Source organism: Cygnus olor, chromosome 19, assembly GCF_009769625.2.
Source record: "Cygnus olor isolate bCygOlo1 chromosome 19, bCygOlo1.pri.v2, whole genome shotgun sequence".
Lineage (NCBI taxonomy): Eukaryota > Metazoa > Chordata > Aves > Anseriformes > Anatidae > Cygnus > Cygnus olor.
Genome location: NC_049187.1, coordinates 7718308 through 7740848, shown reverse-complemented (window position 1 = coordinate 7740848; position 22541 = coordinate 7718308). Strand labels below are relative to the sequence as shown.

Below are 22541 nucleotides of genomic sequence, written 5' to 3'. Positions count from 1 at the left end.
TGCAACATAGCTTAGAGAGAAATCAGGTGTGCTCCTTGAACAAGCACAGTCTGAGTCCCTGTGAACATAGGGCTAGCCAGGATGGTTTCTGGCCACATTCTGCAAGTTAGCATCCCTGACAGGCAAAGTCCATTAAATAAAGTGACACTCTCCCCACAGAAATGAGCCTATCCTTCCCCCAGCCTGAGCTTCCCAGCTTGATACCATTACAAGGGCTCCAGCACCTCTCTCAGGGTTCCCTTAGAGCCTTTATCCATCTTACGTGACTTCTTTCTGCCTCCCACACTGAAGGATCCGGGTATGTTGCCCTGTAAGCACACCCAAAGGCAAGATGTGGCCAGCTCCTCAAAGGAGGCAGAAAAAGTTTTGAAATCACCCTGTGATTTCAAAAGCGTTTAGATAGCACGCGTGTGTGTGGAAAGGAAGATTACAGGACCCGCTTCAGTCTCCCTGTTGCGACTGTGCCACAGGATTCAATCACAGATGAGATATTTATGCAGGCAGTAACATCCCCATTTAGAGCAGGCAGGATAAACATTTCCTGCTAGTAATTCACACCTCAGAACGCAAGCCAGTGGCTGGCACTCGGGGAAAGTATTCTCCCAAATAGCTTTACACCTTCTGCTGGTTCTTAGGAATAGCTCAGACAGACACCTACAGGACAGAATGCCTGTTCACACTCCCCAACTGCGGCACACAGCAAAGTGACTCCCACCTTTCCCCTCTTGCCAGCTGCTCTGTTCACATCCGTTCTTCCACCATCCTCACCATTCACAACACCGTTCTCCCCAGTCAGCTTGGCCTCATCTTCTTCGCTGTCTATTGCAAAGTCATTGCTGGCCTCTGTGTTTTGTGGAGCTGCTGGGCTTTTTTCAGGGAAGAGCTCAGCTAAAATACAAAGATTTAGGTTGGGATCAGTTCCTTGTGCACGTAGGCTCTGCCTACCCCTAGCTTTACTTTCAGCACGTCTCAAAGGTTATTTGACAAGCTGATTCCAGCCTCCAAGGATTAACCCCTATCATTTATGTGTCACTACTGAAATACTTCAGAAATAAACACGCTGATATTTTATTAGGAACGAGCTTAGAGCTCTCACTAGCCTGTTTCTTGAAACTGGGCCACACAGGCAGTTTTGGGGTCTTACAGCTCTGCTCTCCTATGGCAAGGCAGCATCTTCCAGCCATAAGTCAGTGGGACAGCCTTACCAACTCCTGCCAGGCTGCAGGAGACTTGCTGAAAAACATGGCAAGCAGAGAGACCTAAAGCAAAGCCCAGCAGATCTTGTATCCCTCCCCTCGCACCTTGTGTGACCAGCTCTGGTATTACTTGGTGAGAACCACTGTTTCATGTTCAGTGGTGGCAAGCTTTTCCCAAACCTAAGACCCCCAAACTGGATGAAAGTCACGTCTCCAGCAGACAGGAGCAGAATAAAGGTGTGAGAAGATGAGCTGGCAAGCTCCCTTTAGGACATAGGTGGTACCGATGTTCTTACTCACGTGGGTACAGATCACTCATGCTGTCATCCGTCTCCTCTCCATCCTCATCTGTCCCCTCTCCGTCCTCATCTGTCCTGGGAGACTTTGGCTCCCAGAATTCTTCCTCTCTCTGAGGCTGCCTGCTCCCGTTCATTTGGTCGTCAGGGTGCTGCCTCCGTTGCTGCTTCTGTCGCAAGCAGGCAGGGACATATTCCACCCCTTTCTTCTGGCACTCCTCATCTAATGGTGCAAGGGATTGAGCAGCACTTAGCAAGGCTACCCAGCCACCTGCGTCCTGTTTATTTCCAGCTCCACTTTTTGTTATCAAAAACAACTCAAAAGTAAGTTAAGCTCCAGCTCTAAGACACATTCATACAATTGACAGTGATACCATGGAGCATTAAAGATGGGAAAGATGTTAACAGAGTCTCTGCTGGACATGTGCACCCCCACTCCGGGGGAAATTTTTAGAACCACTCCTTTCAAGTAAAGATGTTTCAAAGTATTGGTAAAGAGACCAACTGCTCCCTACAGCTGGGCTCTTCTTTCCCAGCTGAGGAGCGCCTGCAGTAAATTACCGTCAATCTAGAGAAAATTTACACCCTCTCTTCACAGACAGCTACTGGAATCTTACCAGCTCAAGGAAACAAGTAGCTTTTCTGAAGATGGAGTCAGCCAACTTACATGCTTTCAGGGCCCTCTGATAGCGTTTCCCTTGGACGTGACAGAGCACGTGCTCTGGAAACTTGTTGATGTGTCTGAGGGTGAGCTTGCAGAACAGCTGATGTCTGAGAGAAAGAAGCAAGGAACAAAGGAAGGAATACTTTAAAAAGACTTTCCCAGCTTCCCAAAAATTAAAAATGCTCGAGAACTTCCTAAAGCTCAGCCACTTGGTCTGAGACTGAAGAAAGCGCGACGCATAACATGCAAGAAGAAGAATACGCACAGGTTCTTTGTGCTGGGCACTATGTGGGGCTCAAACTTCTCATAGTCAAACTCCCCGGCGGTCCTCGCCAGCCGCCGGTACTTCTTGCCGTCAGTGTACGCCTGCAGCTCCGCCAGCCGGCACGGCAGCTCGTGGCCGGTCAGCCTGCACCTCACCTGGCAGAAAGCAAGGGCTGGTCAGGGCAGCTCCGCAGGGCTGGGGAGAGGAGAAAACTCCAGCTCCTGCCGGTCCTCGCCCCTATACCTCATCTCTCCCCCTCTCACCCCGCGGCAGAAACCCCTGAGGCCGCAGCCAGGCTCCGGGCCAGTCACCCGCCCTGCTGCCCCCTCACGACCCCCTTCTCCTCCTCACCACCACCCCCAGCCCCTCGGGGTCCTGCCCTGCCCACCTTGCCCGGCGCGGCCACGCCGAGCAGCGGGTGCTGCCTCAGGAACAGCCGCACCTCCTCCGGCACCTCCGCCATGGCCGCGCCGCCACAGAGAGGCGCTGCCAAGCGGGAGCCCGCCTCTCTTCCGGGGCCGGCCAAGCCGGGGGAGGAGGTGGCTCCCATTACAGAGCGGGGGGGACGAGGACGGGCCGGGCCGGAGGCGGCGCCGCCATGGCGGCGGGAGGGGTGCTGCTGCGAGCCGGGCGGCGGCTGCTGGGGGAGCGTCGGGCACCGGTGGGCGGCCGGGAGGGTGCTGAGGGGAACGGGGGGAGCGGGGAGGGCCTCCGGGGGCGCTGAGGGGAGTCCTGAGGGCCCGGGGGAGTAATGAGGGGAGCGGGGGGGAGGGGTCGCTGAGGGGAACGGGGAGGATCCGGGGGGCGCTGAGGGGAGCCTGGGGGGGTCGCTGAGGGGAACGGGGAGGGCGCTGAGGGGAGCCGGGGGGAACCGCGAGGGTTGTTGAGAGGAGCCGAGTGGGTGCTGAGAGGAACGGGGAGGGCCCGGGGGGTCTCTGAGGGGAGCCTGGGGGGTCGCTGAGGGGAACGGGGAGGGCGCTGAAGGGAGCCGGGGGGTCTCTGAGGGGAGCCCAGGGGCGCCGAGAGGAGCCGCACCGGGCAAGGCGAGGCCCGGCCCCGGCGGTGCTTGGTGCTGTACGGACCCCGCCGCCCTTCTGGTGGTCGGTGGGTGGGTGGGTGGCCCCCGGTGCGACCCCCGGTGTGGGGACGGGCTCCGCGGCACGGGGCAAAGTGGGGTAAAAGGCTGGAATCGGCTGCAAAACGCTGGGCTGTGAGGCTGTTCTTGTGCCATTTGAGCATGGCAGCATGTATGTAAAAAACAAACCACGACGCCATCTGTGTACGTTTGCTGATGGCACAGATGGGAAGGGAACCATCACTTATTTTGCTCTGTTACTGAAGTATTTATTTTCTTTTTAACATGTAACTGTAGTGTTTCACTGGCTGTTGCTCAAATAGCAAACCAAATCCCGTGCTGTCATTGGGACAACTGGTATCATATAGATATAACATTTCCAAAGTAGAAATGCTACCATGGATCTTTTTTATTTCATGTAGGTATCAAATTGCTTGATCAGAAGAACATTTTTTGGATATACTCTGACTAAAGCGGGTTCCAGTCGGATTCGGCAAACTAAAGGTAAGGAGGGATTTGTTTGGGACTCTGTCATTTTTCAGCCTTATATCAAGAGGTGACATTTCCTCAGGAATTTAGTATCTCTTCTCCTGTACATGTCTAATTCCTCATTCTGGCTTTCTTCAGATGTTTGCTTGAGGTTCACCAGGCCACGTAGTTCTACAACAGCTGCTGATGCATCTGGAGAGGACGTCATACTCAAATGGGGCCTTCTCCTTGTGCCTCTGACTACATTCTGTCTTGGTACATGGCAGGTACAAATAAACGTTTCATTTTTTCAAGAATTAAGCACTTTAGGTCTGTCAGGATTTTCCATCTTTGACTGTTTAATCAAGTTCAAACCATAGACAGGATAAAGATTTGCTGATATTTTACTTTCCTGTTTTCTGAATGTCTACTAGTGAGGTTAATGCAAGTCTTTAAAAGAGCGATTCATGTTTTTCACACTTCCAGTATAAGTATTTCCCCCAAATGAAGAGAGTAGCCTCCATTTTCATATCTCAAATTATGCTGTTTCAGGTCAGGTCTGAGGAGAAAATTATGACAAAGAAACAGATTTGAAAGCTTGCTGGGGTCATTACATTGCTCTGTTCTGCCAATGGGAGTTACTTTTGTATTTGTGTACTTTCAGGTTCAGCGGCGAAAATGGAAATTAGATTTGATTGCACAGCTGGCATCAAGAATTTCATCAGAGCCCATCCCTCTGACATTAGAGTAAGAAAGCCAAGATAGTTTATTATCTACCAAGCACTGACAGCGTGCTGGGGACATCAGATAAGGTCTCTGCACTGATGGGTTCATGCTAAACTAAACTGCATGAAAACGAAGGAATGCAGTGGGAATTGGGATGTGCAAGCAAATGAGAAAGACAGGCAACATGTTCATTCTCTTATTTTAGATAACAGAGTGAGTGAACTCTTCCTTATGGGATACTCTAAAGCCGTGTTAAAAGGTTGAATCACTGGGAGAATGTGGTATGTAATTCAGGCTGAAGAAGGAGGGCTTGGTAGCTGGTGCCTGTGATGTTCCAGAGCAGGGATTAATCCTGCAGGAAGGATTCTTAGATCAATAGCGGGCCCTTCCCCACGGGTGGAGCGGTTATGTTAGACATGAGAGAATTTTTGGGTCACTTGGCCATATAGCATAACAGTCAATTTCATGGCCTGGGATGGGAAAGAAGCTCTCCCTGTTGGCTTGATGTACATGTAGTGTATCCACCTGCTGATCAGCTGTGTGTGTCATTGAAGTGGTATTGGGTTACAGATCCCACGGAAGAGAACTGCTCTTTGGATACTCATGATCATCTTGATTTGATTCACTGTGATAGTAATAAAATAGTCAGCTGCTTATTCCATGAGGCGTCTGTCTTCTAATTGGCAGCTGGTCCTAGGGGTAAAATCCCCAAAATGTGCTTTGCCTATCACAGCTGTGATTTTGTTTTTATCTCGTTCTGCGCAGCCCTATGGAGTTGAAGGAATTAGAGTACAGGCCTGTAAAGGTCCGAGGGCATTTTGACCACTCCAAGGAGCTCTATGTTTTGCCACGATCACTTGTGGACCCTGAGCGAGAAGCCAGAGAAGCCAGGCAGCTGACATCCCACCCAGAAAATGGAGCAAATGTCATCACTCCTTTCTACTGCACAGAACTAGGGTAAGTTAAGCAGTGGTTCTTATGAACAACTCATTTCTGTTTTGAAAAGTTGAATCGTAGAATCATCACCTTTCTTAAATACCTCTGGGGATGGGGACTCCATCACTTCCCTGGGCAGCCTGTTCCAATGCTCGATCACCCTCTCCATGAAGAAATTCTTCCTAACATCCCTCTAAACTTCCCCTGGTGCAATTTGAGACTGTTTTCTTGTGTCTTATCACTTGTCACCTGAGAAAAGAGACTGACACCCTCATTGCTGCAATGTCCTTTCAGGTGGTTGCAGAGAGTGATGTTAGTGACTGGATTTATATAAAGTTCTCCCTCTCCCTTAAAAGGCATGCCTCTCAGTCTGTTAGATGTTTGAGACTCGATTCCAAATTGTATTTAAATTCCCTTGGAATCCCTCAGATGTTTCTTTCTTTGGTACTTAGTTGTAGACAGCAGCAAGAATGAATTTGCTTTAATTCATGAGGTACGTTTGTCCTGTCTGTGTAACTCTAGGGTCACGATTTTAGTCAACCGAGGATTTGTGCCCAAAAAGAAGTTGAAGCCAGAGACCAGGCTGAAGGGACAGGTAAGAGTGATACAGGGAAGTCTTGCATGACACCTTCTACTCCCCACTGTATAGCACAACCTGCTGATTTATGACCAGACCCCAGTCACCAGAAAAGTGACTTTTCTACCAGGACCTAGCATGCTGAATCGTGAAATAACTCTTGAAAGATTCCTTTTTTCTCCCCTGCACTTTTCTTCAGATTGAAGATGAAATTGATCTCACTGGGGTAGTGAGGTTATCAGAAACCCGGAAACCTTTTGTGCCTGAAAATAACATTGAGAAGAACCGCTGGCACTACCGTGACCTGGAGGCTATGGCAAAAGTGACCGGTGCTGAGCCCATCTTTATTGACGCAGATTTCAGTAAGTCACAGAGGAACCCAACCCCATGTCCGATTTACACCAGTCTCCCCCTTTTCGGTTCAGGCAGATATTTCCCCAAGGCATTTCCAGAGGTATTGCACCTTTCTAGGTTACTGTTTTGAAGGTGGTAGCCAGCCAGCACAGGTGAGCAGCAGCACACTCTGAGGAGAAGCGGTTGCAGGCCCCAGTTGAAAGGAGGTGGTGGTTGATGCCCTGAGACAAGCAGCCACGTGCTCGGGGGCCGAGTGCCTCACAGCTCGGGCTTTGCTGGGACCTTGGGAGCACCAGGGCTGGAGGAAGTAGGGTATCCGTGTGATTTACCACTCTGAGTTTCTCGCAGCAAGGGCCGCTCTACGCCACGCAAACTAAAGATCTGACCCGTGCGCTCTTACACCTACAGAAAGCACAGTCCCAGGGGGACCCATTGGAGGCCAGACAAGAGTGAGCCTAAGAAACGAACACATGCAGTACATCGTTACTTGGTAAGTTACTCAGCCAGCAGTTTGACCTTTTCTTAGTGTAAAGCTTTCAACTGCTTTCTGTTGAAAGCAAGGGAGTAATTTTTGTTTGGTGTTCTTGCTTCTGCATCAGTGAAGCTGGGTGAGCCCTTCAGCTGCAAACCTAGATTTAACCTAAGTAATATTTGCAAGGTGGTTTGAAGTGACTGCTCTTTATTGAACTGCAGCTGACTTTTAGGGAGGTGTCATCAATCTCCAAAATAAAGTGTGTGTTTTTTATTTTGTCACAGGTACGGGTTATGTGCTGCAACCTCATTCTTGTGGTACAGAAAATTTATACAAAAAATACCTCTCTGAGGGGAAGGGCTAACTACTACTCCCCTGTACTACAGTCAAAACCAGACTTTTACAGAAGACCGCAGCCTGATCAGTCCTGAAGAAGCCAATCTCAGGACACCATGTTCAGTAAGCTTGTGCAGCTATCAAGCTACAAATAGCCTTTAAGCAGCTGATGCAAGTTCTGTGCTCCTACCACCATGATTCTGGCTGCAGATCAGAAACATTGAACTTCAGCCTTGGAAGTGGCTGTTGAGTCTCCTGCTTGAATCAGCTTTCTAGAAATCTCAAGGATTTATTTTTCTATTGGGGTTGGGCAGTGGTTGGTCACAAGCTACAAAACTTTCTTCTCCACTGCCATATTTGCCATGTTCAGTGCAAACAAATGATGGCAAGGGATTTTATAATTTCTTTGTTTATGCTTTCTTTGCACTGAGTAGTCACGGATGAAGTCAGAACTGATGCACTGCAGCTGCATCAGTATAAATAAAAGGGCCTACAGGTGTTTCTCTTTTGACTTGCATTGTGTACCTTACATCTTAACAGCACCAGGAACGTAAGAGCTAGCAGAAATAACAAGAAGCTCCCTCAGACTGGGCTGGAGCCTTGCCAAGCTTGTTAGCCTCCAAGAAAGCCACAGGACCAGGTCAGTCAGGAAAGAACAGAAATACAAGTTTGTTCAGATGCTTGCCCCCACCGCTTAGGCACGCCTTCACTGACCAGTGTTGCACTGCAAGAGGCATTACAGACCTCCTAAAGAGAAGGTCTTAATGATCTGCTTTGGAAGGTAAAATGCTCTAACTCCCTGCATAAACATGCCCTTACAAAATCCATACAGTAACTCAGTCTAGGCAGTAGTGACGATCTAGATCTATTTCCAGCTGAGATGTTTACATAATTAAACTAGGCTTAAGCCAGAACTAACCCAGCCCAGTTAATTTTTCTGATCACCACAGCACATGCAGCTGAGGGGCTGTTGATACACTGTTTAAAGGAGAGGAATTACTACATGGGACTAGCAGTTAAGGGCAGTAGTTCTAAGCAAATAACCTGCGCCGTACCACTCTGTGCAGTGCTATTCAATCATCTGCTTGAAGGCAAATGGAGAAGTCAGGCAGTGATCATGTGCAACCCAGTCTCGAACCCTCTCATTAACAGAGACCACTGAAACTTCATCTGGGGTTTTATTCTTTTTATGTACAGAAACCATGGTAGCAGTCCAGTACATCTTCAGCCCAGCTTAGTAGCCAGTTCCTTGGCCTTTGCCTTTTCAAGCTTGGCAATGCGAGCCACTGACTTTGGACCCAAGACGTTACCACCCCAGTGACGACGGATCTGCAAAGAAGTGAGAACAAGTTAGATACCTCTTACAGTCTCATACTTCATCACTCAACTGACTTGCTCAATTCCACTCCTTTATGCACAAGGGGAAGAGCTCCCATGATTAGGAACTCTTACAGATCTAAAGCAGTGAACTACACCATGGGGCAGCACAGAGATGTGACAGTTTAAAAATCTTTCCCCACCATCACGTAACTTCTGGACTTCAGGAATGGAATCGAGTCTAGCTGAAGTTGTTGACCTCTTGATACTCCTCACCCTGTGTTAGTTGCACTTGCTTTTAACTTGGTGACAGTGTTCACCTTCTGCCCCACCCTCAAGTAAGAATCTGGATACATCATAAAAAAAATCTAGATACAACACACGCAACAGGCTTTATGCTGATCTCACTCAGAAATAGTCATCCGCATTTCACTGGGAAGCTGTTGGGGATGTTAACAGTATGAACTGAAAGACAAGGCTAGCAACAGAGAATCTTACCTCATCATATCTGTCATTGTAGTTGGTCTTGACAGCTTCAACCAGCTTTGCAAGGGCTCCCTTATCCTCCCTGGTGGTGACAGGTTAAATTCCTATGCAGCATCCATTTAATGTCCTCTCTAAGTCTTTTGTCTCAGAATTAAACAGCTTGGAATACCAACGTTTTTCAGGTTAAGCATAGCATCATTTACAAAAGGTTAATCACTCAAACCATCAAAGCTGTAAGAACTCTCAATGCTTAGATTGTAATTCTGTTTCCAGATCTCAGTTAAGAGTAAGCCATCCGTTTTAGTAAACCAAAGTAACGTACAGCTTCAGCATCTGACAGACTGCTACATACAAGATGTCCTCTATATTAGAGAGGTAGTCCATGCAAGCTGTTTTTTCAGTTTTCCTTCTTTAAACTAGAGAAGCTCAAGTTTGGTATCTATCAGCCCTATAGTCTGTGCTGATGGGCGGTTTCTTTTCTCCACTACAGTGCATCAAGTCAGCACACAGAATACTTACGGGTTAACCTGGGTGAAAGCAACACAGGTACAAGTTTTCCTGTGGACCAGTCGCCCCAGTCTGGCCTTGCTCTTGATTATGCAGTATGGCACTCCCATCTTGCGGCACAGAGCTGGCAAGAAGACCACCAGCTGAAAAGAGACAGCGCTTTATCACTGAGGGGGAACAGTTTTTTATCCTCTCAGTTGGCCTGGGCTGTGGCAATTGCTCAGTGTTAAAAAGCTCGTTTTTGCTCTTCAGCGTTGATTCAGGTGAAGAAATTCATACATCATCGCAAGGGCCAAGCCTCAGCTTAATAAAACAACAACTAAGAACATGCATAAGCACTCCACTTGCGGTAAACAAGTTTTGATGTGTTTAACACAAAGTATGTTTGTCCCAAAATGCACTCTCACCCCAAATCCAGTTCTGACCTCAGCTCAAGTTACACAGGCTCTACCTTGTGCTACTGAGTATGCTTACCTCTATGGGGTCCACATCATGGGCAATCACTACAAGCTGCGCCTTCTTGTTCTCCACCAGAGTTGTGACAGTGTTAACACCTGAAAAACAAGTCAAAAACATTTGGTTTAGGTCGGTCTTTTTTCAGGGCTTTCACATAAGCTTCATACAACCCGCTGTTTCCATAGCACACCATTAAGAAAATTGTGAAAACTTCCACATCCTTTCAGTAACACAGAGAAGCAGTTCCATGGACAATTTGCTAAAGCTCAGGGTTAAAAAGCTCGTCTATTTTGCTCTTCACTTTAAGTTCAGGTGAAGAAATTCACACATCATTGCCATAGCATGTCCAATTCTGTATGGCTGGAGCAGAAGGCACCCCATTCCCACATATGCAAATAGGCAAGTTCGTGTACGCTTACCCGCCCGGAGAACCGGTGGCCTCTTAGTTGGAGTATCTCCCTTTCCTGCAGCTTTCTGCTCAGCACGAGCCAGCAGCCTCTGCTTCTTCTCTTGCTTAGTTTCTGGCCTGTATTTGTGCGCCAGCTTCAGAAGCTGCGTAGCTGGAAGAGAGCATGGATTAGTCAGCTGTGTAACCTGAAAATCTCAGCATTACTTTTTAAGGGACTCAAGTGCATCAGCGATCTTGGTGGTTGTCATCAAGTGTATTTAGACAGCAAGTTAGCATCATTTGCACAATGCGGGGCAGAGCTAGCAGAGCGCCTCCAGAGCCCATATTTACCTCTGTGCACCTTTATTGGCAACGTGAGCTCCTTTAATGCTCGAGTGAGAAAGCGCCTGCAACTCACAGCAACTACAGTTAAAGGTGGTGCACTTTTTCCTCTAAAGCAAGCAACTTGTTTGACAACATCTCCAAGGGTTACTTGTTTAGGTTTAAAATTTCTTACATAGACACCATCACCTGAAAAAGACTATTCACTCATGCACAGAAGCCCCTGAAGTATTTTTTTTTTTTCCCCCCTTATATATATATCAGGGTCAGCTTGCAGGATGTTAGCTTTCCCTCCAAAGCCTGCACTGAGAAAGATTTCTCAACCTATCTGATGCAGTCAAAGAACCCTACATGTTCTCCATCAAGCTAGAAGAATAGTCTCCAATGGAAACACAGTTAGGACAATTCTGAGTTTGCATCCCTAAGTAGGAGCTCCAGTATTTTCTACTCCCTTTTCAAAACACATAGCAGCGACAAAATTTTGGTCAGCAAATTCATAAGACACCTTGTTGTTCCTATTATCACAGTCATTATTAAAGCCTCCCTAAAGTGCTTCCAGCAATACTGCAGCTTACCTTTAAGTCTTATTTTGGTTTCTTTCCTGACACACAACCCCCTGAAGACCCAAGTCAAGAGAATTTTGTGGGGCACACCCTTACCTGTTTGGCGGTCCAAAGCCTGAGTGAACTGGTTAATCGCAGGAGGCACCTTCAAGCGCTTGTACAGAATGGACCTCTGGCGCTGGAGTCTGATGTAGCGGGGCCATTTCACAAAGCGTGTGAGATCACGCTTAGGCTGGATATCCTGTCCTAGAAATAGAGGCTTTAACTCACAGCCATTCCAGACCACACAGCAGCAGTACGGAACAGGCAGGAGTGCATCAGCGATCTTGGTGGTTATGTACGTCAGCACAACCATTCAGATAACAAATACTTTTTTACATCATCTGCACACAGTATGAAAACGGTACTACGTAAACCTGACTTAGATGACTGCATCCCATGTAAAAGGGCAAGATTCACCACAACAGGAAGATGTAATGCATCTTTGCAGCATGGAAAATCTAGCAAGGTATCCATAGACACCTGCAAATATCCAGTAAAAAACAGCTCTACCACTGATAGTAGAGCAACTGCCTGTATTTCCTTCTCCACTCTACAGTTTTATTACAAAACAATTCAGCGTTATTTACATGCCTGTTAATAAACATTTTTTGAAGTAGCCAAAAAATATCCCCTTACTCACCGATGCCAAAGTTCTTGGGCCTCTTCTCAAAGAGGGGATTGACGACCTTCTTGGCCTCCTGCTTCTTGACTACAGCAGGGGCAGGTGCCACCTTCTTACCCTTGGCCTTTTTTCCCTTCGGCTGCAAATAGAAAATAAGCAAGTTCTTTTTTTTTTTTTTTGCCTGAACTACCTGGTGCACTTTAAGAGCTTACAGCCCACCTCAGAAATACCTATTTCCAGGCATTTATCCAGCCAGGCAAGATGCCTCGCTCTTCGCAAGCCCAAACCCTTCGATAAAGCTTAAAAACGTTAACGAGGCTCCCCCCGGCCGGGAGCGGCCTCCTCCGGCCGGGAAACGCTGCGGCCTGCCCGGGCCGCCCCGCTCCGCCGCTCGGCTCCTCGGCTCCGCAGCCCGCCATCCGCCACCACAAGCCCATCCCGAACCCTTTCCACATCCCCCCTGGGCTGCCGAGCACCCGCGGCGCCTCCTCAGCGGGCGGATGGCAGCTGATAACGGCGGCCCCCCCCCGCCATCCCCGCGCCGGCCGCCGCTCACCATCTTGGAGGCAGGAGGAGAGGGGAGGGCGGGGCGCGCCGCGGGATTTCTGCGCCCTGCGAAGTCTCGCGAGAGGACGGGAGGGGCGGGAGGGGGCAGGGGGCAGGGGGCAGGAGCGGGTTTCTGTCATGGCGCAGCAGCGGGTGCTGCCGCAGAGCAAGGAGACCCTGCTGCAGTCGTACAACAAGCGCCTCAAGGACGATGTCAAATCCATCATGGACAACTTCACCGAGATCATCAAGACTGCTAAGGTGGGAGGAGAGAGGGGAGAGCCCGGGGGGTGGCCCCGGGGGACCCCTTTCCCCCCCCCGAGGGAGCAGAGTCCCCTCTCAGGGTGGGTGGCTCTCAGTTCCCCCTCCTGCCCTGGGGCAGCCTAAAGGGGCTGCTGAGTGAGGGCAGCCGCTGAGGGGATGGGGCAGGCTGACAGAGGTGGGCAGTGGGCGACCCAAAGGCAGCCCTAGGGGTTGCAGGTGTAGGCTGAACTGGGCTGAAATGAAATTCGTTCCAGTGTGGCGGTCGTGTCAGGGTTTTGGTGTGTGAAGGTGGAATTGTGTGCTTTTTTTTGCTTAGATTGAGGATGAAACTCAAGTCTCTCGAGCAACGCAGGGTGAACAAGATAACTATGAGATGCATGTCAGAGCTGCAAACATTGTAAGTAGCACTCTCATACTCAAATCGTTGGGCAGCGCGTCCTTCAGGAGTGGTTTGGTTCATTAGTGTATTCAGAGCAGCCTTTATAGCACTTGCAAGGACTGCTGCTGAAAGAGTAACCTGATATTTGGGGTGGCTGTGGGGTAAAGTCCTCCTCTGGGGATAAAGCATGGTTGCCAGCTACAGACTTCTGTCAGAATCCTCACCTACTGCGGGAGCTTCATCTTAATTGGGGCTTGGGCTGCAGGAGCAGCTTGGGAGACCTTGTTCTAGAATTGGAGCAAGCACTTTTTTAATATACTAACGCTACACGATATTTCTCCCTGCTACGAGGTCCGAGCTGGTGAGTCCCTGATGAAACTTGTGTCTGACTTGAAGCAGTTCTTGATCCTCAATGATTTCCCCTCTGTGAATGAAGCTATCAACCAGCGCAACCAGCAGCTGAGGAGCTTGCAGGAGGAATGTGACAAGAAGCTGATTGCACTACGGGATGAGATCTCCATTGACCTGTACGAGCTAGAAGAAGAATATTACTCTTCCAGGTACAAATAGGGCAGTGGACTTCTCCTTAGTGACTCCACCCCTTCTGGGGGAGTTAGTCCAGACAAACAAGTAGTCCTTAGCGTATAGGTCTTGAGAATGTTCCCAGCAAAATTTTATTCCTATTTATAATTCGATCAGACTTTCAGCAACTTAAAACAACTGCCATTTCCTTGCGGATATCCTACAGGGTATAAATGTCTTGGTGAAGGAGATATTCACAGCATCTAGGTGCCTGCTTCACTTGGCTAGATTTGACAGATAATTTGCATAGGATCCTTTGCAATCATTGTAAAAGGAGATGAATTTCCTTGGGGGACATAGGCTTCTGTCTCAATATCCCTCTGTAGGAACTTTTATCTCTCCCTAGAGAGCATAGCTTGCTGAGCTGGGTCCTAATGTTAGATGAGATTAACACGTCCCCCATCCTTGTAGTGAGTTCTTTCACAAGTGACCTGGTAACACAGTGTGCCTTTTCTCTTGTAGTCCACTGCTCCAGTTGCCTGGAGTCCTGTTGAGGTGAACATTTGAAATGAGCAAAAAAGACATGCTCAGTTTCATTGAATTATGAAGTATTGTGATAGGATTTTTTATGAAAGATTTATAACTCATTTGTTTGTGGAATTTTTAAGATTTTAAAAACACTTTTACTTAGAAAACAGGTTTTAGAGAATTTAGGCACTTTATTTTTTTAATTTTTTTTTGTCATGCACTCCAGCACTTGTAAGTGAAAGCAGGAGAAAACAAATGAGAACCTGATTATGTTGGCTGCACTGTCCAAACCAAGTGAAATCAGTGCAATAGTGGTGCGAATTCTAAACAAAAGCTTTTCTAAATCTTACACAAAATTTTCATGACCAGGTTTTCCATTTTTGTCTCTTCCCTCTTTCTAAAATTTCTGAGTGTCTGTAACCCCAGATAAGTTAACTAAAACCATAATTGCTCAGTATCTTTGGAAGTTAGGCCATTGTTTGTGGGTAATATAAATATTTTAACACTAAAATGATGCGACATAGTTTAGAAACTGCTACGATGCTTTAAGAAAACTTGAGGTAAAGTTTGGAGTCGTTTTTTTAAACTTTACTCAGTTTTTGGGAGGGGTGGCAAGGGGTCCTAGAAACGTCTCGGAAAGGAAGAGCGATGATCACAGACCTAAGCACTGCTCCTGGCCCTAATGGGTCAGGGATGTATCCACTACATAGACTGCACGCAGCACAGCGTGGGCTGCACCAGGGTGACCCAGTGGGGGGCGGCAGCGCCTCGTGTGTTGTGCCAGAGGAGCTTCTCTCCCACTGCCACCAGGCTGCCATGGCTTTGTGTCAGTGGTTTTCCCTCTTGGGCTAGGGGGTTCTGACCATGCTGGCGTGGTCTCTTACCTGCCTGGTACAAGATGCCGTGTAAAGCAACCCTTCGTAACAGAGCTAACATCTAAACACAAATGGTTTTCTTTCCTGGTACACTAAATGGATCTGCCTTCACGTTCTTTCTTGTAAGAGTGGTCATGAGGTGAGGAAGCTCAGCTAGGGTACAGAGCTATGATCCCTCCACCGAAACCTCATCTCATATAGCACTTAATCATTGCTTTTAGCACTTAACTCCCTTCTTGCGCTCTTTCCTGCCTTTTTCTGCACCAAAGAAATCGTGTGTGTAAATACAGAAGCAGTGATTTATTCAAAGTCCTTTTATAATTATAATATTAAGATATTTTTAATGAAATTTTATTGTCTAATGTGGGAAAGCATTTCTGTTATGTCACATAGCCTTAGAGCGTTATAATCATGTTTAAATGGCTGTGAATGTAAAAGGTGGCCTGCCCACCAACAGGACGTTCTGTGCTGACCTGGGAGCCCAGCTGGGGTTTCCCGTCTGTACTCCGTTACTTTCTCTTGGGGCTTGATCCCACAGGATTTATAAAGAGGCGCACAGTCCTCTGAGGACAGGACGTGGGTTCCAGACAGCTGTCCTGCCAAACTGTTCTCCAGCGCCCCGGTTACCCTGAAGTTCAGGGGCGAGTTAGTTTTAGGTTGTCCCTCCAGGGAGGCTGTAGAAAAGTGAGCTTCCTGACAGCTGTGAAAAGCCTGTTAGAGGGAGCATGTCCCGCCCAGGAACTGTCGCTGCCGTTATTTTGTGCTAACAGCACTGGGAGGCAGCCCCTTGCACCACAGCCGGTACCCGGTAGGATGTGCCTCGGCTGTAGGGTTGGGCTTCCTTGCGAAGCTTTTCGTGTGCACATAGGGGATTTGATGAGGGGACCTGAAAGCAGGTCGATGAGACTAAAGCTGAGAAGGGAGCTCTGAGGGGGGGCTCTGCTTTCAGTCCCTGTGTTTGGGCAGTTTCCTGGAGCTGTACCTTTGTGCACAGACCTGGCTGTGTGCCCCGGGGGGAGCAGCGAAGTCTCTTTCATGCGCTAAGAAGCCTTCAGCCAAAGGACAGGACAGGACTTTGGGTGGTGCTGCCGTGGGCCGTGCAGCTGCTGCTCATCCACTCGGCCTTTCAGGGAGTGGGACGTGAGAGGTAAACGTTAGGCTTTTGGAACTGTTCTAACTGGGGCAGCAGCAGAAGCAGCTACACGTTGATGCGGCTAACGTTTTCTTAGTAACCACCAGGACAGGTGTGGGGGATGCCGTGGTCAGGTTCCCCTTGGAAACCACGGCTTGAGGTTTAAGACTGACAGAAAAGGGACCGTAGCTCTGGGTCGGTCCCAAAGGTTTTCACTAAGTGAACCCAGAGCTGCTTGGTGTTGGGGACTCGAGGGCAGGGTGATCCTGCTCCAGCAATAGGAATCTGCCGAGGGGTTTAACAAAGGCCCCGGGTATAAAACCTGGATCCACTGCCTTCCCACTCCTTCTGCAACACCAGCTGGGTGATGCTGCCAGAAAAAAGCTCAAATGTTAGGTGCTTGCAACTAGTGCTTTGTGTGCTTATTCTCCAAAGCGGTAACTCCAAGTCCAGCTTGCCTTCTGTCATCCTAAACCCAAAACTTGTGTTTATGTTCCATTGCTCCCTCCGCTGAGATCACAGGAGCTGTCTTGAGTGTGGACTTAGCCCTCAACATGTTTCGTGTTTGTGCAATTTGAAGTGTCTCGTATTTCTGCACTTAAACTATTTCCCAAAGCATCTATTCAAGTCCATACATTAAAAATGTAAATAAAGCTACGACGACAAAATCACTGGACCCACTGGGTTTGTTTTACTCTGATCGCAAGCTGCTTTTTGCTCCAGCACTCACTTTGTCTTGGGTGTCTCTTGTGTGTGCAGCTCCTTCCTCTCTTTGGAATTTTTTCTGTTTTTGTTCCAGTTTTTTCCATCACTTTATTTTTTAGTTTTGCCCTTCCACGTCGTGTTTTCCTTGTAGCACAGGCAAGAATTAGCCGGTTGTTTACTTTCCCATGCTGCTGATTCATCTGACTGTAGCCTAGCAGTTAAATCCAGCAAGCTGCTTTGTAAGAACTGTTAACTCTGGTACTGCCGAAACCTGTAGGAGCTGACAGCACTTTATAGGCTGGGGAGTGTCAAAAGAAGACAGAGACCTTCTGTGGAGCGTTTTACTGAAGGGGCAAGGAGGCAAATAGACTTAAGTTTAGAGCATGGTTGAGATTTTTCTCCCTCACATAGGCTGCAATCAGACTCCAAGAGAAATGGGTATGGATGAGGTCTTTGCCTCGCTCAAGAACTCCCATCTTTGGGGTGTCAGAACTTCTGCCCAGATCTTTCTAGGGACTCGTAGTGTCTGGATGAGAACTGAGCCTCCACTTCAGTTTGTAGCAACAGCTTTGTCTCTGAAATTTCCCTGATCCTTCCCAGGCCCATGAGATTCAACACCAGCCCCTGAGGGGTGTGTTAGGAAAGGCCACTGCCACAAGACTTGTGATGAATTTGTGAACACAGACCTTACATCCATGAACATTTTTTTGCCATTTTCTTAACGCTTTGCTTCTGTCTTGCTTTTCCTCCCTCCCCTTCCCTCCCTCCCCTCCTTTCTTATTGCACCTGCTGCCTCTCCTTACTGGGGTTGTTTGTTCTGGAAAGCTACAGTCTCTGTGACAGCAATGATCTACCGCTGTGCGAAGCCTACTGGAGACAAGATTTTGCCACGCTGTCCCCCGAAAGCCTCTCCATGCCTCTGACAACTGCCACAGCAGAGCAGAGCGTTGCTACCTCTCAGAGCTCGACCCCATCGCACCCTCACGTGAACGGGCATGGGGCGGGCCCGACGGAGCACTCCTGAAGAGGATTCCCTGCTGCTGACCACGTTCTTCCTGGTGGCGCTGAGCTGCTGGAAGTCTTCCACCTGCTGTACTGAGCGAGCATCTCCTGCTGTCAGGAGAATGCACTGGGGCTGTGACTGCAGGATTCTGCGCACTGGACAGCCGCAGTGCTTTCTCCATGCCTGGGACACTGCCACGAGTGTTCCTCGCGCTTAAGAGAAAGTGATAAGTAAATACCAAGCTGATTGTTCTAACAAATTAGAGTTAGGTTTGCTTTTCCGTGACAGTTACGTGTAGAGTTTGTTAGAAATCCAGAATTTATTTCCATGTGAATCTCACAGTAAGTACATGTTAGAGTGCTGGGAGCTGAACTTGTTAGGGCTAGGAAACTCGAGCCAAGCCTGGCAGTAGGGAGTGTTTCGGGGGCTTTACGCTGTTCCCAAGGTTACTGACATTCTGGCTGCTTTAAAGCTTTCTCAGGATGCCATCACACAACTTCTGTTCTACTTAGAACAGAGTCTTAAGAATCTTCTAGTGTTTTTACTCAGCATTCTTCACCGTCAAAATGCTTCACAAACTTGAACTTTTTGCTAGGAATCCTTTAGGAGGAGGCTCTCTAGGAGGCCTGTGTTGACGAGCAGTATTCTGCCTTTTGGAAAGAAAAGGGCAAACTGAGAATGAGACTGAGGTATTAAATGATGTGACTCGCTTGAGGCTGTAGATAGAAGCAGGAGCACGCTCCTGTTAGTCTGATTCCTTGTTCCGCTATTTACACAGCAGCTTTCAATTAATGTAGCGTGAGCTAGCACAAAGCTAGCATTTATGTTGGTGATAGTTTCTTTAATTAAATCTTGAGCCAAGTGAGGCCTGTGGAGCCTAGAGGGTGGGTGACTCCGTTACAGTTTCCTTCCAAAGAAACAGTTTTGGTGCTCTGTTGGGCAGCTGGGCACTTGTGCCCGCTGTGGTTGTTGAGAGGTGGCTCTGACTGCGCGGTCAAGGGGGGACGGAGTTGAACTGGAATACCGCCATGACGGCCGCGGAGCTGGTGCATTCGGAACAGCGTAGCAGAGCTTCCCCAGCATTGCGCTGTACCGTCTTGTTTCTTCGGGTGCGAGTTTTGGTTTACTTCATGTTCTCTTCCTTCCATTCCATTTATTTTTTGTAACTGGGTGGTTTAATAAAATAACTCTTTTGTATAATTTTTTTTCAAGCGTGTGTTTTCAGCCACAACCTTCTGTGACAACATGACACCATTAAGCGCGAGCGTTCTTTAGGACGAGCGTGCCCGGACGCGTTCTGCAGCAAACCCCTCCAGCTGCAGCCCCGTCCCTGACAGAAGCTTGGGCGAGCTAATGGAGGAGCAGCTTTCTGCGGGCGTTGTGCTCTGTGTGCGCCAAAACTCGGCCCCAGAAGGGGCCCAGCGGTGCCCCCCGCGCCCCAGCCACCCCAAGCTCCGTGAGGGGGCCGCCAGCCCTGGGCCTAAGGGGGACCGGGGGGGGGTGGGCTGCGGGTAGGCCCTGAGAGGAAGCCACAACCCGGAAGTGCCGCCGTTGCCATGGCAACCGCTCCTTGCTGCCGGCACTTCCTGCCGTGCGTGGTGGCGTCGCTTCCGGCGGGGCGGCAGCGGGAGGGGCGCGCTGCAGGAGGTGGCATGGCCAGCCTGGCCGCCCAGGACTGCTACCTGCAGGGCCTGGCCAGGAAGGTCGGCGTGCGGCACAGCCCCGAGCCGCGGAAGAGGAAGTTGGGTGAGGGACGGGTGGTTTGGGAGGGACGTGGCGGCGCCGCGGGGCGGGTTGCGGGGAGCGGGGCTCGGCCGTCAGGCGCTGCGCGGGCCGGGGGGGCTGGCTTGGGGCTGGTCCCTGAGCAGGACCCGTGTGGTGGAGCGGGGGGGTTCTGAGCACCTGTGGCGCGCGCTGCTCTGCGAGTCGTTGGTCTCCCTTCACCCTTACGCGTGGTGCTTGGATGTGGGAAAACGGGGTCACTCCTAAAGTGGTCGACGCGGATGGCTCCGTGTAAATAAATCCTAAAATACGCCATTTTTCGTGATTGAGTTACACCATTACAACGTTGGACCCCGGGAATGCAACTACAGTCTTCCTTAATCATAGAATCATTAAGGCTGGAAAAGACCTTCAAGATCATCTGCTCCAACCATCAGTCTTTTCTTTCTTTTTTTCCTTTGCCTTCTAGTATCTAAGCCAGGTCAGGCAGAGAATGGTAGCAGACCGCCCAAAAAAAAGAGAAGGAAGTCCAAGAAGCAACCTGAGAAGACAAATGCTCCTTCAGCTAAACAGGAAGCCTCTAACACCGGTAAACTTGCTACAGGACAGAAAGCAGCCCCTCAAGCCAACAAATCATCTTCACCAGGTGTTACGCAGAACAAAAATGAGAGTTCAGGTACAGGTAAGAATAGCAGAGCTGTCTGTGGTCAGGTTAAAGTTGCCTGAGCTGAAGTGGCTGCATTTCACTTGCTTCACACGTGTATAGCTTGGAAAGCACTTAAGAAATCCAGCTGCCTTGAAAGCGTTTTAGCTTATTCTGTGTGCAGGAACTTGTAATGTGGCCACTGGGTGGCTCTCTAGAATTACAAGCACTTCGTAGGAATTGCAGGGGGGTTTTATATACTTGGTAGCTTCTGGGTATTATCGCATGGATACAGTCTGTATCATCCTATGCTTGCTTCCCATTATGAATCTGAAACAGCTGAATGGAGAGATGCAGTCGGCATCTTTATTTCCACGAGCCTGGTATTTTTATCCCTTCTTGTTTGGGAGCTACAGGGCATGCCAAGCTACTCAGGGCTGGCAGCGTTGAGTGATGATGTAGATGGAAAAAGGAGAATTCTAAATAAACCAATAAGGTGGACACTCTTGTTTTCATTAGACTCTATGAATGGAAGAAAGGAAATTCCAGAGAGTTCGCACAGGTTTTTTCCCTAGCCATAGAAAATAGTTTTGTTTAGCTTGCGTTGTTTTTCCAGTATTTTTATTTTCTGTCTCTTATTTTCAGGTGGCAAAAGTGAACTCGATTCCACTTCTTTTTCTGCAATAAATCTCTTGCGTCAGAGACTACATGAGAAGATTAAAGAAGCTTCTGGACGAGTATGAGAACTCTAATATGTACCCTTATGTGTGTGTGTGCAGTAAGAATTCTCCCTGGGCTACCATGGCACTTGGGGATGAGGTTTAGGGTTTGAGGTAATTCCGTTCCTTAAGGAAGTGCCTGTAAGTGTTGCTGGGAGTCCTGCTTGTATTCTGGGGTCCTGAAAAACACATGAAAAGGTAGCACTTAGCTTGGAGCAGCGCATGCCTCTGGTGATATTTGAAGAAGAAAAGGCACTAAGTCTGCAAGGAACACAGCTATAGGATGCTCAGAGGGAGTAAAGGTTTTGAAATGCATGTACTATGTTTATTATCTCTAAAAGCTGAGCCCACAGCATCTTAAGTACTGCTTTTTTAACAAAAGGTTTGAAATACATCCCACTTCCAGCTTCGTATTGTCCCTGTAAGGCTCCTGATTCATGTCCATCCTTCTTCTTAGGATGATGCCAAAGAATTACCCCCTTCTGTTCTGGAGAAGAGGCGGCGAAGAAAGTATGAGAAGGAGAGAAAGAAGCGCCGAAGAAAGGAGTTGAAGATGAAGGCAAAAATGGAGAAGAAGCAAACTGAGGATGTGCCTGTAGAGCCACAGAGCAAAAAGGAAGAGAGTACAGCTGAGATTGTCTTTAACAGGGTTGAAGTCCATGAAGAGAATGATTTGAACAAGATCCAGAAGAAGAAAGAGAAGAGGAAAGGAGTGAAAGGTAAAATCACTCCCCTGACAGGCAGAAACTATAAGCAGCTGCTGACCAGGCTGGAGGCTAGGAAGAATAAGTTGGAGGAGCTCAAGGATAAGGACCAGAAGAAAGCTCAGGAGCTAGAGAACAAGATGAAATGGACAAACCTTCTCTATAAGGCAGAAGGAGTCAAGATTCGTGACGATGAGGAGCGTCTGAAGGAAGCTCTGAAGCATAAGGAGAAGCGCAAAGCACAACGCCAAAAGCAGTGGGAGAAGCGGACAGAAAAAGTGGTAGAAAGAATGCAACAGCGGCAGGAAAAGCGCCGCAAGAACATTCAGAAGAAGAAGAAAGAGAAGATAGAGCACAAAAAAGCCAAGGCCCGGAAGAAAGGCCGCGTCCTGCCAGAGGACTTGAAAAAAGCCGGCCTGTAGTGGGCGAGAGGCAGCTAGCGCTTGCAGCCTGGCCATGGGAGTTGTGGTGAAGGGCTGCTTGTGGGGTTTTCATAACGAGCTTTTGCAGAATGGTTTCGTTGTGTCTGCCTGACGCTGGTTGCGCTGCGGGTGCCCAAAGCGGAGCTGGGGTCTGGAGGAGGCGGTGTCTGAGGAACCAGCCTGCGTGCCAGTCAGTGCCATGGCTACCCGAGTCAAATAAAAACAAACAAACAAACTCGTCTGTGTCTGTTAATTAGTTGTCCTGTCCTGTGGAGGCACTTTCAGATGG

At 48.7% G+C, this 22541-nt stretch overlaps 4 protein-coding genes and 4 non-coding genes across 10 annotated transcripts; 3 read left to right on the top strand and 5 right to left on the bottom strand.

The window, feature by feature from the left end:
• The first annotated feature begins 717 nt into the window (after positions 1 to 717).
• Positions 718 to 7876, top strand: LOC121057373 (surfeit locus protein 1). The gene is made up of 13 exons (XM_040531404.1): positions 718 to 888; positions 1497 to 1715; positions 2160 to 2262; positions 2421 to 2573; positions 2807 to 3082; positions 3919 to 4000; positions 4124 to 4251; positions 4629 to 4711; positions 5456 to 5647; positions 6149 to 6221; positions 6403 to 6565; positions 6966 to 7047; positions 7314 to 7876. The coding sequence occupies exons 3-13, from the start codon at positions 2260 to 2262 to the stop codon at positions 7378 to 7380; spliced, it is 1302 nt and encodes a 433-aa protein (XP_040387338.1). The 5' UTR covers positions 718 to 888; positions 1497 to 1715; positions 2160 to 2259; the 3' UTR covers positions 7381 to 7876.
• Positions 7877 to 8532: 656 nt separating this feature from the next.
• On the bottom strand, positions 8533 to 12735 carry RPL7A (ribosomal protein L7a). Its single transcript, XM_040531412.1, has 8 exons — positions 12645 to 12735; positions 12107 to 12227; positions 11521 to 11670; positions 10551 to 10691; positions 10150 to 10229; positions 9688 to 9818; positions 9181 to 9250; positions 8533 to 8694 (listed from the first exon to the last, which is right to left on the bottom strand). Exons 1-8 carry the CDS (start codon positions 12645 to 12647, stop codon positions 8590 to 8592), a joined length of 801 nt encoding a protein of 266 aa, XP_040387346.1. The 5' UTR covers positions 12648 to 12735; the 3' UTR covers positions 8533 to 8589.
• On the bottom strand, positions 9891 to 9964 carry LOC121057628. Its single transcript, XR_005813864.1, has one exon. It is a non-coding gene; the product is annotated as a small nucleolar RNA SNORD36 (small nucleolar RNA).
• Positions 10393 to 10469, bottom strand: LOC121057635. Its single transcript, XR_005813871.1, has one exon. It is a non-coding gene; the product is annotated as a small nucleolar RNA SNORD36 (small nucleolar RNA).
• Positions 10762 to 10824, bottom strand: LOC121057637. Its single transcript, XR_005813873.1, has one exon. It is a non-coding gene; the product is annotated as a small nucleolar RNA SNORD24 (small nucleolar RNA).
• LOC121057636 lies at positions 11738 to 11812 on the bottom strand. Its single transcript, XR_005813872.1, has one exon. It is a non-coding gene; the product is annotated as a small nucleolar RNA SNORD24 (small nucleolar RNA).
• On the top strand, positions 12706 to 19242 carry MED22 (mediator complex subunit 22). Of its 2 annotated transcripts, none has more exons than XM_040531414.1 (4): positions 12706 to 12895; positions 13215 to 13295; positions 13629 to 13837; positions 17871 to 19242. In XM_040531414.1, the coding sequence occupies exons 1-4, from the start codon at positions 12773 to 12775 to the stop codon at positions 18061 to 18063; spliced, it is 606 nt and encodes a 201-aa protein (XP_040387348.1). In that variant the 5' UTR covers positions 12706 to 12772; the 3' UTR covers positions 18064 to 19242. The 2 variants fall into 2 exon arrangements, with proteins under 2 accessions (XP_040387348.1, XP_040387347.1); XM_040531413.1 differs by having other exon boundaries at positions 12707 to 12895; positions 17865 to 19242.
• A 383-nt stretch (positions 19243 to 19625) lies between these two features.
• On the top strand, positions 19626 to 22487 carry SURF6 (surfeit 6). Of its 2 annotated transcripts, none has more exons than XM_040531406.1 (4): positions 19626 to 19788; positions 20234 to 20440; positions 21053 to 21144; positions 21584 to 22487. In XM_040531406.1, the coding sequence occupies exons 1-4, from the start codon at positions 19695 to 19697 to the stop codon at positions 22250 to 22252; spliced, it is 1062 nt and encodes a 353-aa protein (XP_040387340.1). In that variant the 5' UTR covers positions 19626 to 19694; the 3' UTR covers positions 22253 to 22487. The 2 variants fall into 2 exon arrangements, with proteins under 2 accessions (XP_040387340.1, XP_040387339.1); XM_040531405.1 differs by having other exon boundaries at positions 19627 to 19788; positions 20234 to 20446.
• The last annotated feature ends 54 nt before the right edge of the window (positions 22488 to 22541 follow it).